We start from the raw sequence: 13,881 nt of genomic DNA on the forward strand, positions 1-13,881 counted from the left end.
GGAGGAAAGCCTGTGATAAGCTTAAACTCATGTGACTCTTTGTAAACCATCTTTTGCACTGGGGCTTGGGTAACCAATATCCCTAGCTTCATCCATGGGCTTAAATGTACTTGGGTTAAAAGATATTTGTAGGAAGAGGATGGGCTTTCTGGAAATTTGTTTTTTTTCGATTTTCACCTAAAAGAATATTGTAAAAGTTTCCTGTTCCACTGTAACTTTAATAAAGACATTGTTACCAATAATTATTTTCCTAATGACGTATGCGAGGATTGGTCCACTTACTCTTATAACATACCATCAAAGCAAATTTAAAAAGGAAGCTATCTGGAACAACTCCCATGTTAAGGTCGATAATAGGGTTATGTATTATGATTTTGGAACATGGAAGTCCCAGTTTCATGAATTGGGGACAGGTCGAGGAATTGTCCAGGATAGGGTTTTGTCTATTTGCGGAATTCCTTTTAGTTCACTCAGGGGGGGGGGGGTAAAATAATTTATTTCCAATTTCGTTTTCTTCATCGCAAGTTAGGTACCAATAGATTACTTTTTTTTTAAACTGAACCAGAGGGGAGACGCTTTGTGCCCTTTTGTAAACAGAAAGAGGAAACTTTAAAGGCATTGAAGACTCGCCCAAACCGCGTGCGACCATCTGAAAAAGTTAACTTTCTGTTGCTTGCAAGTGATGTTTTGTTCGTGTCGCTACAAAATACAGACAGTAATGAAACGTGATACCTTGTTATCTTTAGCTGGACCTGAGATGTCCATCGCTGTATCGTTTATATACTGTGCTGTGGGAATTGACCGCAGCTGTATGTACTGACTGTATACTAGTGTCTAATATCCGACGTTAGCAAGCTGTGTGTGTATTTTCTGGGATCGATGGTGGTGTTTAACACTTCTGTTACACCTCATTCGACATTTCTCTTTGCGCGAGTCATCACACCCTTTAAATCATCTGTTTTGTGATTGCCCAGCAGTTTCAAAGTTTATTTTAGATGTAGAACAGAGTTCTTGGTCAGCAGTATTGCTTTTCCAAACAGGACCCTTTTCCGGTATTATATATTATGGAGAAAAAAGAATGGCGGAAAAGCTTCCGAATTGCCTTGAATTTTTAAATCTTTTAAATTTTTTATTACAAGTGGGAAGACGTCTCTCCTAAGTAATCATCATTTGAGAACTTCATTTAGCTTTAGTAGTATGCTTTTTGAAGAGTTATTGCTCTAAGCGGCTCTCGCTAATCGCCTTTCGTTAATTTACATTTTATAGTAAGTATTGTGCGAACAATCTCATTTGCATCTAATGTATTCTGTACTTTATATCTTCTTGGGCAATATACAATATATGATTAGAGGTAAATTTGGACCAAAAGGGATTATTTAAAAGAAGGTTCTTCTTCATAGACCCTGTTTATTTATATTGTAAACATACCAGGAATAATATTTAGAACTAAAAGAAAATAAAGATTTGTCATGAAGCCATGAACAAAGAGATTGAATCATTTTTAAATACCTTCTTTTATATCTTAATGATTAAATAGAAGAAAATGCAAAATAAATATTTGGACCAAAAGGGTCCTTTTTAAAGGAAGGTTCCACACCATATACCCTGTATTTTTAATCGTCAACATACTAGGAAAAATATATAGAACTAAAAAAAAATAAAGATTTGTCATGAAGTCATAAACAAAGTGATTAAGTAAATTGCCACTTACTTTGAAAATAAATCCATGCATTCGTAAAATGCTGCTCAGAACGATATCTAAATACATAGATAAGGAATATATAACCGAGGAAGGCAAATGCATGGATGTTGATGAATGCAAAAATACATTTATTTTATTCAAACAATCATCCCAATAGAGCATTTATCCATGATGTCAGAACTAAATTGTTAAGGTATATATAGATATCTCGTTAAAATTACAACATATTCACAGTGACTTGTGCTGACCTCAAATGAACTTTGAAATTACCCATAAGCCATACGGATTTTATATACACATTGTGGTATGTTTACTCACCTACCGACTGTAAGATCTCTCCAATAATATTTGCCTGTAATCATTGAATTTAGCCTACCCTTGGAATTGATGACGATGACAATGATAATGATCATTTGTAATGCGCCGGTATTCGTCAAAAGGATGTTCATGGCACAGTGATATAGCAGTGAGAAAGGGCAAAGCAAGTAACAGACAAGTAATAAGATTACAAATTAAAGGTAAAAGATAGAAAAAAAATCCCCCCAAAAAAGATATATGCTTCCCTTAATTGATATTGTTCATTGTACCAAATAATGAAATTTTGTCAACGACATTAATTTTTCCAATACCTTCGTGATCTCTCTTTCTGTTTTTCAAATAGTTCCTTGGCTTTTCGATATAGTCTTATGTCGGCGTCTAAGGCCTTGCGGACGTCTTCGTTTTCCAACAGCTTCTTTTTAGACGCTATTCTCTCTAATGCTCTTTGGTCAGTATTGTTTATCTTGCTGTTAGAAAATTCTGTGATACATTCATCGTAGAATGGCAAACCAAGGGCTTCTTGTAATAAAGCCAACGATGTCTCATACTCTTCAAGTAGTCCAACTACGGCAAACGTATCCACAAGTTTCCGTTCCAAGTAGTTAAGGACCATTTCTTCTTTTGTAGAATTGTAGTTTACTATTTTATCTAACGAGCGGCGTTTACTTGCACACGACCATTTCAATCTGCTGTCTTGTTCACACTTGTTTACACCGGAGGCCATCTGGTGGAGAAATATACTTCTAACAAGGAGCGCAAACTTTTCAATCGATTGTTGACAAGGTGCATTTGATTGTCCTCCATCTTTACAGAAATAGTAGTGAGACACCATTCTATCGTAAGGGTCTCTCAGCATCGTGAAATAGGCACATCGTTTTGGATGTAAGTATTCGCAAAGCGTAAATCCGTTAGTACCCATAAATATTTTCGCCTTTTCCAACTCGCCATTCAACATTTGTTCTTTCGTATTAGCTACATTTTTAGCAAATACCAGAACAGGATCTGGTTTGCCGGCTTTGGAGGCCATCTTAATTAAACAATCTTTAATCGTTGTTCCGCCACTTTTTGGATAATGAACAAAGCTTATGCTGATATTTCTGTAAGCTGCTTTATCTTGACCACGTCTTTTCAAAAAGAAATTTGGGAGAGCGTTCCCTGCTTCAATTAACGCAGCCAAGTCCGAATCTAAACTTGCTTCCAGACGGTTGGTACTTGGCTCCGCAGGGGTAAGATTTTCCGTGACAGGTACGCTGTGGCAAGACGAAGAGAAATATGATGTTACGGAGATGCAGGGGAACAAACGCTGACTTTTACTGTTTACCTTTCCAACGGTGACTTTTTGTTTCACAGAATTAGGTTAGATCGATTGATTTTTTATATCACGATTTATTATAGAGAAATGTTTCTTTCAGCATCTCCGGCTCATCAAAATTGCTGGACTACTTGTATGCATGCGTTTAATGTCTCTTTTGTAATCTTTGGTTTCTATTGTATTTAATGCATGATTTATATGCCCCTTTTGCAATCTTTGGTAAACTCTAAAATACAACCTGGTGAAAATTTCCTGGTCAACAATTTGCTAACATTATCCTGGATATTGTCTACGTTAGTTACAATAATCCTGGTACGCCTGGTTAATCCAGTGCGGTAAGCCTGACCTTAACATTACTCTGGTGGATTAATTAAAATAAATTATTAGCACATTGCAATCCTCGCCTCTGATTGGTTTGTTGGTCGCGACTCAAGACGTTCAAACTGGCGGCTTCCTACGTACGACAATCACAAGCCGGCGAAACTGTCAAATACAACTAACAAATCTGCACATAACCATTTATAATTATGGCAGATGACGAAGTCAAATTCATGCTAGATCAATGTGGTATGAGGTACCCTAAATGAGTGTTTGTTTAAAGGTATAGGTGAATACCGGGATCATGGCTATTCGTCGTTTCTGTATTGAAGGCAGTACGCGCGATATTGTTAGTATAACCGAACGTTAGCCCTTACGTTGTCAGGCTAGGTTAGGCCAGATCCTTTCCTGACGTGGTATTTATATACAGTACTGACTATGAGATATAGAATAGCCTAGCTAAATTATTAAGTACCTTCAGGACTGGACCTAAGAAAGTGTATGCCTACTATGCTAAATCATGGGCGCTTCTATTTCTACCGAATGCGAGTTATTGAGGTGTACGGTAACTCCTGCCGGCACACCTAACGAAAGCCACAAATTTATACACAACAATTTTTACGCTTGGGTCAGCACACTTTAGACCCCGTAGCTTGCCTTCGCTTTTAAAAATACTAGGCCTAAGCTAAACAGTGGATATGTTAAGACCACTAGTGGTCTACGTGTTCGGGAAAATGGCTTTACTAGTGATTGCCGACAGAAGAAAATATAGCTTTTGCATGTGACGCATTTATAGTAGTGGCCTAGACTAACCTAGTGTAAAACTTACCCAGGATAGGCTATAGCAATTAAGCCATATTAGCTTATATGTATTGCAATTAAGCTATATCATGTTATATGTATTGATAATGTTAAATTTATTGAGAAAAAATGATAATTTTTACTATTCATTTATAAAAACCATGAACCTCGTGTACAGTTAATCTTAAGCTAGACTATACTTCAATCTTAATTGGTCAACAATCAGTGCTTTGGGGTAGGAGTGGAGGGGGGGGGGTGGTTTGTCAAACTGTAACAGGTTTTGGCTGAAATGTAAGTTGATTAGGCTAAGTATATCCATGCAATGATATATACAGTTTGGCCTAGTCACATGTAAGTTTTATCCACATGAGAAATGAAAAAATGAAACATCACATAACTGCGTCACAGCTCTGCACTTTTTACACTCCTTGTAATACAAAAACAGACATTAATATGAATTGTTGGATATTCAATCTCATGCTGTTTTTATACTACGATTATACTCCCCAAAAGTAGGTTTTGGAGCACTGTAAGATAGGCAGATTATATTTCCATTTTGTGCACAGCAGATCATGAAATTGGTGTACATCTCAATAAACCGAAGTGCCCATACTACGGTCTCCCTATGGCATAGATTTTCTGAACATTCAAAAAGGGACACATTTACAGTTTTCATTGGAGATTTTACTGCCCTATCATGTATACATCTCTTCAAAGAGGAATGTTTACAAGGGAATATAGATATAAACTGGTAAGTATTTAAATATGGTTCAAAACTCAAATAACGACTTTTGGAATTAATTTTGTTTTACTTTAAAATATTTTCTAACTAATGTGACAAGCTTCTGTTAGGTGCAGAACTAAATAACTCTTTATGCTGTTCTGTGTCATTTTGTTTTGGCAGAAATAGAAATAGAGGAGCTAACAGCCATGACAGAGTACAGTACATGAAACACAACCTTGAGCCTTCCAATACCATTACAAAATATATATATGAAAAAAAAAACTGCTGGCTGCAGTTTACTTAGCCCTGGTATGGTAAGCACTGCTCAATGTAATGCAACTGAAAACTGTCAAGTAGAAGTAAAATATCTCCATACCAAAATACTGATATGCTTAACTACAGAAGATTTACCATTCAGATTTATATACCATTTTCATATGAAAAAGACAACAAGTGAACATGTTCGTTTATGTTGCTGCAAGGTTCATGCTGTATACTCTGGGCTGACCCTTCGTTTCTGGAAAGGATCGGAAACGATTACAGAAATCATTTTGCAATACCAGAGAATTCCCGCAACCCAACATGATTAATCATGAACAATGTCATACACATAAAATGTCTAAAACTCTTCACTCATTGTGTTTACCAAGATGTAAAAGTTAACATCTTGAGAATGTTTGTGTCCGCTCAGAAAAACTTGCACGCCTACAGAAAACATGCACTTTGAAGTACCTCTACAGGAACGCACAATACTTAGTTATAATGACCCCTGACAACCATTGGCTTGTGCACAAAAAAAAAAAAAAAATGATGAAAGCAGTAACTAGTGTACAACAACAAATTACTGCCAAATTCTGAAGGGCGAAGTTTGAAGTAGACAAGTTACCATATTGTTAACAATTATTTTCACTTAAACAACACCCTTTGTGTTCATTGAAAACTATATTTGCAAGAATGCTCGCAGACAATAATATGGGCTATCAGCCAAGCAAATCACAAGAAATTTTGATTGAAACATTGATTAGTTTTATTATGAAAATCTCTGTAATGGAATTGTTGTTAACAAAGTACTTGCGTTGATTGTTATAATTAATTAGTTTTTAAACAAAATCAATCATTTGTGCCAAGGATTGGAATGTGGGTTCTTTCAAGAAGAAGTTGTGGTTTTTGAAAGTAACCAATATACATTCATTCAAACAATTAAGTTTGTTTTTCGATGGCCTAGCTGTGAGATCTGTACTTGTGGTTTTCCCAAAAAATATAGGAGGAAGCAATTTGAAGGTTTCACGTCCCTGGCTGCAGTACGACTACTCACTAAGGCCGATAGACCTGGCCTGCGTAGCCTAACGTTACGGTACTCACCTACAAGGCTAAATTGATACATAAGTATTACAATGGAGGTCTGTTTTTACCTCCATGCTATTACTTACGCACGTATGGCAAGCCGTTTTACTTTTTATTCAATATTTAATGATATCTTTAATTATTTGATGACATCATTAAATCATTTCTTGATATCAATAATTCATTTAATGATATCATTAAATGAATTAGTGATATCAAGAAATGATTTAAAGATATCTTTAAATGTATTTGTGATATGTACATATCACTAATTCGAATTGGTGATATGTACATATCACTAATTCGATTTAAAGATATCAAAAAATATGACGTCATATTTACTGATATCACTAATTCGAATTGGTAATATGTACATATCACTAATTCGAATTACTGATATCATGAAATATGACGTCATATTTACTGATATCACTAATTCGAATTAGTGATATGTACATATCATTAATTCGAATTAGTGATATGTACATATCATTAATTCGAATTAGTGATATCATCAAATATGACGTCATATTAACTGATATCAGTAATTCGAATTAGTGATATGTACATATCACTAATTCGAATTAGTGATAACAGTAAATATGACGTCATATTTACTGATATCACTAATTCGAATTAATGATATGTACATATCACTAATTCGATTTAATGATATCAACAATTTTGACGTACATATCAAGAATTCGGCCATATTTAATGATATCATTAAATATGGCTGCGATATGTCTGGTTATACGGCGTAGTCTCAGTAACTCATCCGTACATAGGCCTTATGGAACTAAGCTGGTGGGAGTTGGTATGGGTCTAGTGCAGTGCAGTATACATTACATTAGTTATACGGTAGGCTCAATACGTAAAACTGCTCTTAATATGGCGGGGATTGAAGCTCAACCAGTTCTAGACAGAATATAATGCACTAACAGCACTGCACTGTACTTCCCGCCACATAATCCCAGGCGCTCAAACTGAGGGCTTAATTGATGATATCATTAAATATGGCCGAATTCGTGATATGTACGTCATATTTGATGATATCATTAATTGGAATTTATGATATCAAAAATTCGAATTAATGATATCATTAAATATGGCCGAATTCGTGATATGTACGTCATATTTGATGATATAATTAATTGGAATTTATGATATCAAAAATTCGAATTAATGATATCATTAAATATGGCCGAATTCGTGATATGTACGTCATACTTTTTGATATCATTAATTTAAATACAGATATCTGAAATTGAATTTATGATATCTTGAATTAAATTATTGATATCTATAATAGTTCATCTATTTTAAGATATCACAAATTCAATTCTTGATATCAGAAAGTTTAATTATGATATCATCAAATAAAATAATGATATCAATAATTTCCTTGCACCAATTAATGATATCATCAAATATGACGTACATATCATTAAAACAATTTCAGATATCATGAAATAATTCATGATATCATTAAATAATTGTTGATATCATTAAATAATTGTTGATATCAATAAATACTGAATAAAAAATAAAATGGCTTGCCATACGCACGGCTCTCGCACAAGGCGCTCCATTTTAAAACTCCCAAGTGTTTTGAAAATCACTGGACGTACGTAACTGCTATAACATATATCATAGTCCCGGACATATATTCAGTAACTTTTGGACACACGATGTGTGGGAAGTACCATGTCAGGCAACTCCAGTAGTATTTTATGGTGCTTTCATTGTACAACAAAACAATCCTTCGGACAACCAAATATGACCGCAAGGTTGTCCAAAGGACAATCTTAAAATTTTCTTAAGAATGAGCCCTGGCTATGAGAGAACCAACAGTTCCGCACAAGTTGAGAAACGAAAACAAATTTTGGTACAATAAAGACATTAAGCATATAAGCTTCATTTTACCTTATATTAAACTAAAATTCATGCCATCAAGTTTAAAGTTCCACACAAAACTTTGCAAGACTATTGATACCATGTACAAGTTATGCATGTAGAGATCAATTGAGGTCACTGGAACCATTGCAGTAACCATATTGTCATACACTTCCTCCTTTTAAAGTGTTGATTTGTATCGATTTATCTTCGCAAAAGATTGGTCTTTTGCGAAGATACTCTCCGCCAAGTGCGGAAGTATAACTTTGAAGCCACTGCTGAAGTCTCCAACTTTATATTAGAGGAATTTTCTTGAGATAGTGAAATTCAGTTAAATTAAAGTGCATGTATCTTTGAAATTTCAAAACAGAAAAGCCAAATCAGGGGACTGTACAACATATAATTGTACACTATTCTAGGCATATCCTACAGTCTATATTGTAGATGGCAAGTCTCTGATTTCTAGATTATTTGAAGTGTACAACAGCAAATTACTGCCAAATTCTGAAGGGCGACGTTTGAAGTAGACTGGTTACCATATTGTTAACAAGTAGTTTCATTTAAACAACACCCTTTGTGTTCATTGAGAACTAGATGTGCAAGAATGCTCGCAGACAATGATATGGGCTATCAGCCAAGCAAATCACAAGAAATTTTGAATGAAACATTGATTAGTTTTATTATGAAAATCTCTGTAATGTAATTGTTGTTAACAAAGTACTTGCGTTGTTTGTTATAATTAATTAGTTTTCAAACAAATTCAATCATCTGTGCCAAGGATTGGAATTTGGGTTCTTTCAAGAAGAAGTTGTGGTTTTTGAAAGTAACCGAAAGATATTCATTCAAACAATTAAGTTTGGTGAACAAGTGTAATTCGTAACCAAGGAATTTGTAGATAGAATAACGCTTCTTTACTTTGTGAATTTAGGAGGGAGAGGTGATGGATGTAACCAGAGGAGGGTCAATGGGAGTGAAGGCCTAAAATGTTCCCAGTTTATAGGTCAGCTAGGTAAATGGTAAGGTGCAAAAGTAGCATTGAGACAGGTAAGAGGAGCGCTGTACATTTTCCAAAACTATCAAGGAGCGTGAAATGTGTCCACTATTAGAGGGTCAATCAATCAAATCAATCTAGATTGGTATAATCATGCCAAAATACCTGGAGGAGGTAAAATGTTGAGAGAGGCTGCTAAGTTAGACAGCTTTGCGGTAGTAGAAGCATATCTCTGGCTTGGACGATGCACATTAGGAATGTGATTGTAGCTGTTTATGAGAAAAAGATTCGTTTCAATCCATCTCTCTCTCCACAATTGAAAAAAAAAAACCTGCTAGTACAACTTCAATGAAACTTGGACAGAGTTGACCTGTGATGAAGAGACATATCGAGGTGTTCATGAATTTTATGTGCAAGGTCATTTAGGGGTCGGTCTAGTTAAGTCTTTGGAAATGCTTCTCGGTTCACGGACAGACATGTGGATGTATGCAAAAGTGATCATAATTATTGTCAAGTATGAAACAGTTAAACGACACTTCGGTCTATTCTTGAACTGTTAGTTCAAATTCTGCAAAAAAAAAGTGTAAGTTTTTTCACTGTTCTAAATTTTCCAACTCATTACGTTTTCAATTATATATATTCATTTGCCTTTGTCGTTTACCTCCACTTGATTAAAAATCTGTTTAAAGTATCTCTTTCGAGAACCGGCTTTAGGTATCACAAATGACTTCGAGTTGTTTAAAATCATCTTTCATCTTTAGAGTAAGGCAAATATGTCACCAAAAACATAACTAGTATTTTTCGATACAGGTGAAAAACGCCTACAGTGGAATTACGACCTTCCTTACCGGTTTAGAACCTCTGCACATACAATCAGCGTCCATAGCCTAGTTGATATCCGCATATGGAGCGGGAGGCCCGGGTTCGAATCCCGGTGGAGGCTTGAATTTTTTTCACTGTTTTCCAACTCGTTACGTTTTCAATTATATATATATATATATTAACGACACTTGAACTTGCACAACAGATCTCACATTTAAAGGCTGACTAACAAAATCTTTTGTTTTCATTTCTTTTTGCAACATCTATTCTGGAATCCTAATTCTGGAAGCCTAATACCGCACATTTTCGATATAATGTAATTCTGCAGTTTTAATTTACCTTGCCTGTAATTTGATCATATTCGCATTTGTTAACGACACCTCCAATAGCATGTGGCTCTTTGGACCGCAATGTATCGATTTCAGCATGTATATATATATATATATATATATATATATATACATGCTGAAATCGATACATTGCGGTCCAAAGAGCTATATATATATATATATATATATATATATATATATACATGCTGAAATCGATACATTGCGGTCCAAAGAGCTATATATATATATATATATATATATATATATATATATATATATATACATGCTGAAATCGATACATTGCGGTCCAAAGAGCCACATGCTATTTTAATGGTTTAAACATCAGATGGTTTAAACATCAGAAACGATTTGCCGTCCCAGATAAACCAAAACAATTCCTTTACAATTACGACGGAATCGAATTAAAATAATCCGACGCGGATTAAAATAATCCGAATTTCTAAAACTTCTGCTCAATTCAGCAGAAATCAGTAAGTCGCTTTGCCTTTACAACTATGCCGACATCTTCTCTATAAAATAGTTTCAATTCCTGCTACTCCTTGTCACTTTCGGTGATCATGCACTGAAGAAGAGCTAGTTTTGCTCGAAAGCTCTGCAAAAACCAAACATTGGCTGTTTTACTTCCAATCACTTACCTAATTCAATTATTGTATCTCACTCGAGATCCAGCCTTTCTCTAAATGCAGCATAGTTGTTTAACAGTTTTTCCGTTATTCCTATATATATATAGATATATATATATATATATATATATATATATATATATATATATATATACATATATATATATATATATTTATATATGTGTGTGTGTGTGTTTATATAGTAAAGTAACATAGCCTATCAGCTGTGCACAATGACATAAGATGTTTACGTAACAGTGTATCAGGAAAAAGTAGAGCAAAATATCATTTTATAGACCTGGTTTATAGCATGGTACCTGATTGTATTAACATATACTTATAATTTATAACATGTATGTAGAGGACACACGCTTCTAGATGTGGTGGGACGTGTTACTTGGATTCGAGGTAGAGGGAGGAGAGGGGGGGGGGTGGGGAAGAGCAAAAAATAATGTTAAAACGTCTCAACAAAAGATGGACCCTCTGTAAATTCTCTCTAGACTAAAAGCTTCCTGTATTAGAATGTTTTTCAACAATAGGGCGCTACAATATCATGTACAGAAATACTTTCATAGACAAAAAGGGAGATTTCTAATGTTTGAAAAGGGGACTCCATAATGTCCCGCTGCCCCTGCATACGTTACTTTAATGCATACAATTTGACTTACCTGTAACGTTTGGAAGGTATCTTTGCCATTGTATCAGGTAACTTTCTCAAATGTTTGCGAGTGACGTGTACTCCTATCGCCATCAATATCAAGGCGACCAAAGCCAAGCTCTTTAGCCAACAAGTGATTCGAGACATTTTGCCCAATAGGTTCTCCAACTTCCTGCTCTTCTGTATTGTCTTGAGAAGATGTTTCTCTTGTCTTGTTAGAAATGATGATGATTATGATTTATAATACACCTGTAACCAACTGTTAATCTCGCTGTTTACTTCGCATTTCATCAACTCGGTCTCTCTATCTTAACTATATATAAATATATATATTAGTCAGAATCAGTGGAATGTTTAATTAATGTCGACCATAACCGTATGCTCCTCCCTTCTTTGAGAGAAGCAATAGGGATTCGAGCCAGTCCCAGAAGTATATACCTTCGGTTATTGTGATAGTTGTACAAGCGACCGCCTTTTTCATTGTTCTTTCTTTGTGTGTATGTGTGCGTGTGTATTTAAGTATCATTTTCAATTCATAGTAATAAATTTGAAGGTGGGACCTTTGGACAAAACTTGCGCAGATTGGTTAATTTAATAGGGAAGTTGTTACAGTGTATACGCATGGGCAGAAACATATTTTTGAGGTGATTTGCGGTTTGCTTTTTCAAATCAAATCTTACATATTTCACATATCGGTGTTAATATTGTCACCCTTGAAGCTATACTAACGAGACAATGGTTGCACTCATCGGTGTTAATATTGTCACTCTTGAAGCTATAGTAACGAGACAATGGTTGCATGTTTGCTTTGTAAATAAATCATTACCAGATTATCAATAAAATGGCTGAAAGCGAGATTATAACAGTATCCTGTATTATATATGAGATACTATATTGTTAGACTAAGCGATGGTACAAGTTTTAACGCGGTGGATACATGCAGGAACGTCGCTAGATGGGGCGGGGGGGGGGTGGGGTGTCTCACCCCCAATCTTGGTAAAACTGACGATAGTTGGAAAATTTGTCGGAATTTCCGGCTGTCGCACTCTAATTACTAGGCCTATTCATACATTCTTTTGATTGTGAATGACCTAAAAAATTCGGTCACAATTGACCTTTAATCAGTCATATTTACCACGTTTTCCTTGCCACTTTGAGAACTTGTATCTCGCGATCCTTATACTCCACCATACAACACTTTGTATGTTTTTGAAAACTCTAAAAACAATGCCTAATAAAACTACTGTACAACGTTCGCCAGCTTCATTCGGTTTATTTATGTATCGTACTTATTTTGCTATTGGGTGGGTTTTCTGCAAAATGTCCAATTGACAACTTATCATATCTCGTCAATTGGACATTTTGCTGCAAACTGATGTTTAATAGTTCACTTCATTCCATCTGAGCAATTGAACAATTTTCTGCAAAATGTTTAATTGACAACTTATCGTATCTCGTCAATTCAACATTTTTCTGAAAAATGTTTAATTGTTCACTTTATTCCAAATGCTCAGTTGGAATGAAGTGAACAATTGAAAAAAAAACATGTGAGTAATAAATAGCCCCCCTCCCCTCCACCCCAAGAAATAATATTAAGCAAGCTAGGAACAAGAAACTGCATTTTTGGGTTATTGAGAATGTCGTCGAATATAATTTGTTGAAAAAAAAGTGTTCCCCTTTGTTACATCAACATATAGCGTTTGTAGTCAGTAGTCCATGTAGCCTTTGATTTTATACTCAGTTGCTTACTTGTTTAACCAGAGTGATTAATAAGTTCGTGAAGTGAGGGCTAGTGGTACAAATGTATCGAAAAAGGTTCGAAACAAAAGTGCAGTCGCGAAAGATGGGGTGTCTGACTGACACTGACCGTATCGTTGACGAGTAGCGCGGGTGGGGGGGGGGGGGGGTACAAGGCAGCTGTCGGAATTTTCTGGCCCCAAAACCTATCCAGTTGGAATTTCAGCCACTACTCCCTCCCCCCCCCCCCCCCAATCAACAGGCCTTAGCTATACGTCCCAGACT

At 35.4% G+C, this 13,881-nt stretch overlaps 1 protein-coding gene across 1 annotated transcript; it reads right to left on the reverse strand.

The window, feature by feature from the left end:
• Positions 1-575: 575 nt before the first annotated feature.
• Positions 576-12,276, reverse strand: LOC139965349 (uncharacterized). The gene is made up of 2 exons (XM_071967639.1): positions 11,870-12,276; positions 576-3,270 (listed from the first exon to the last, which is right to left on the reverse strand). Exons 1-2 carry the CDS (start codon positions 12,004-12,006, stop codon positions 2,316-2,318), a joined length of 1,092 nt encoding a protein of 363 aa, XP_071823740.1. The 5' UTR covers positions 12,007-12,276; the 3' UTR covers positions 576-2,315.
• Positions 12,277-13,881: the final 1,605 nt, after the last annotated feature.

This window comes from Apostichopus japonicus, chromosome 3 (assembly GCF_037975245.1).
Source record: "Apostichopus japonicus isolate 1M-3 chromosome 3, ASM3797524v1, whole genome shotgun sequence".
In the NCBI taxonomy this organism is placed as follows: Eukaryota; Metazoa; Echinodermata; class Holothuroidea; order Aspidochirotida; family Stichopodidae; genus Apostichopus; species Apostichopus japonicus.

What these genes read in the sequence shown, in the direction of transcription:
- LOC139965349 (XM_071967639.1), bottom strand. Translation starts at nt 12,006, where the DNA reads ATGTCTCGAATCACTTGTTGGCTAAAGAGCTTGGCTTTGGTCGCCTTG. An exon ending in ATACCTTCCAAACGTTACAG is followed by an intron (nt 3,271 to 11,869) that starts GTAAGTCAAATT and finishes GTCTTGCCACAG; the next exon opens with CGTACCTGTCACGGAAAATC.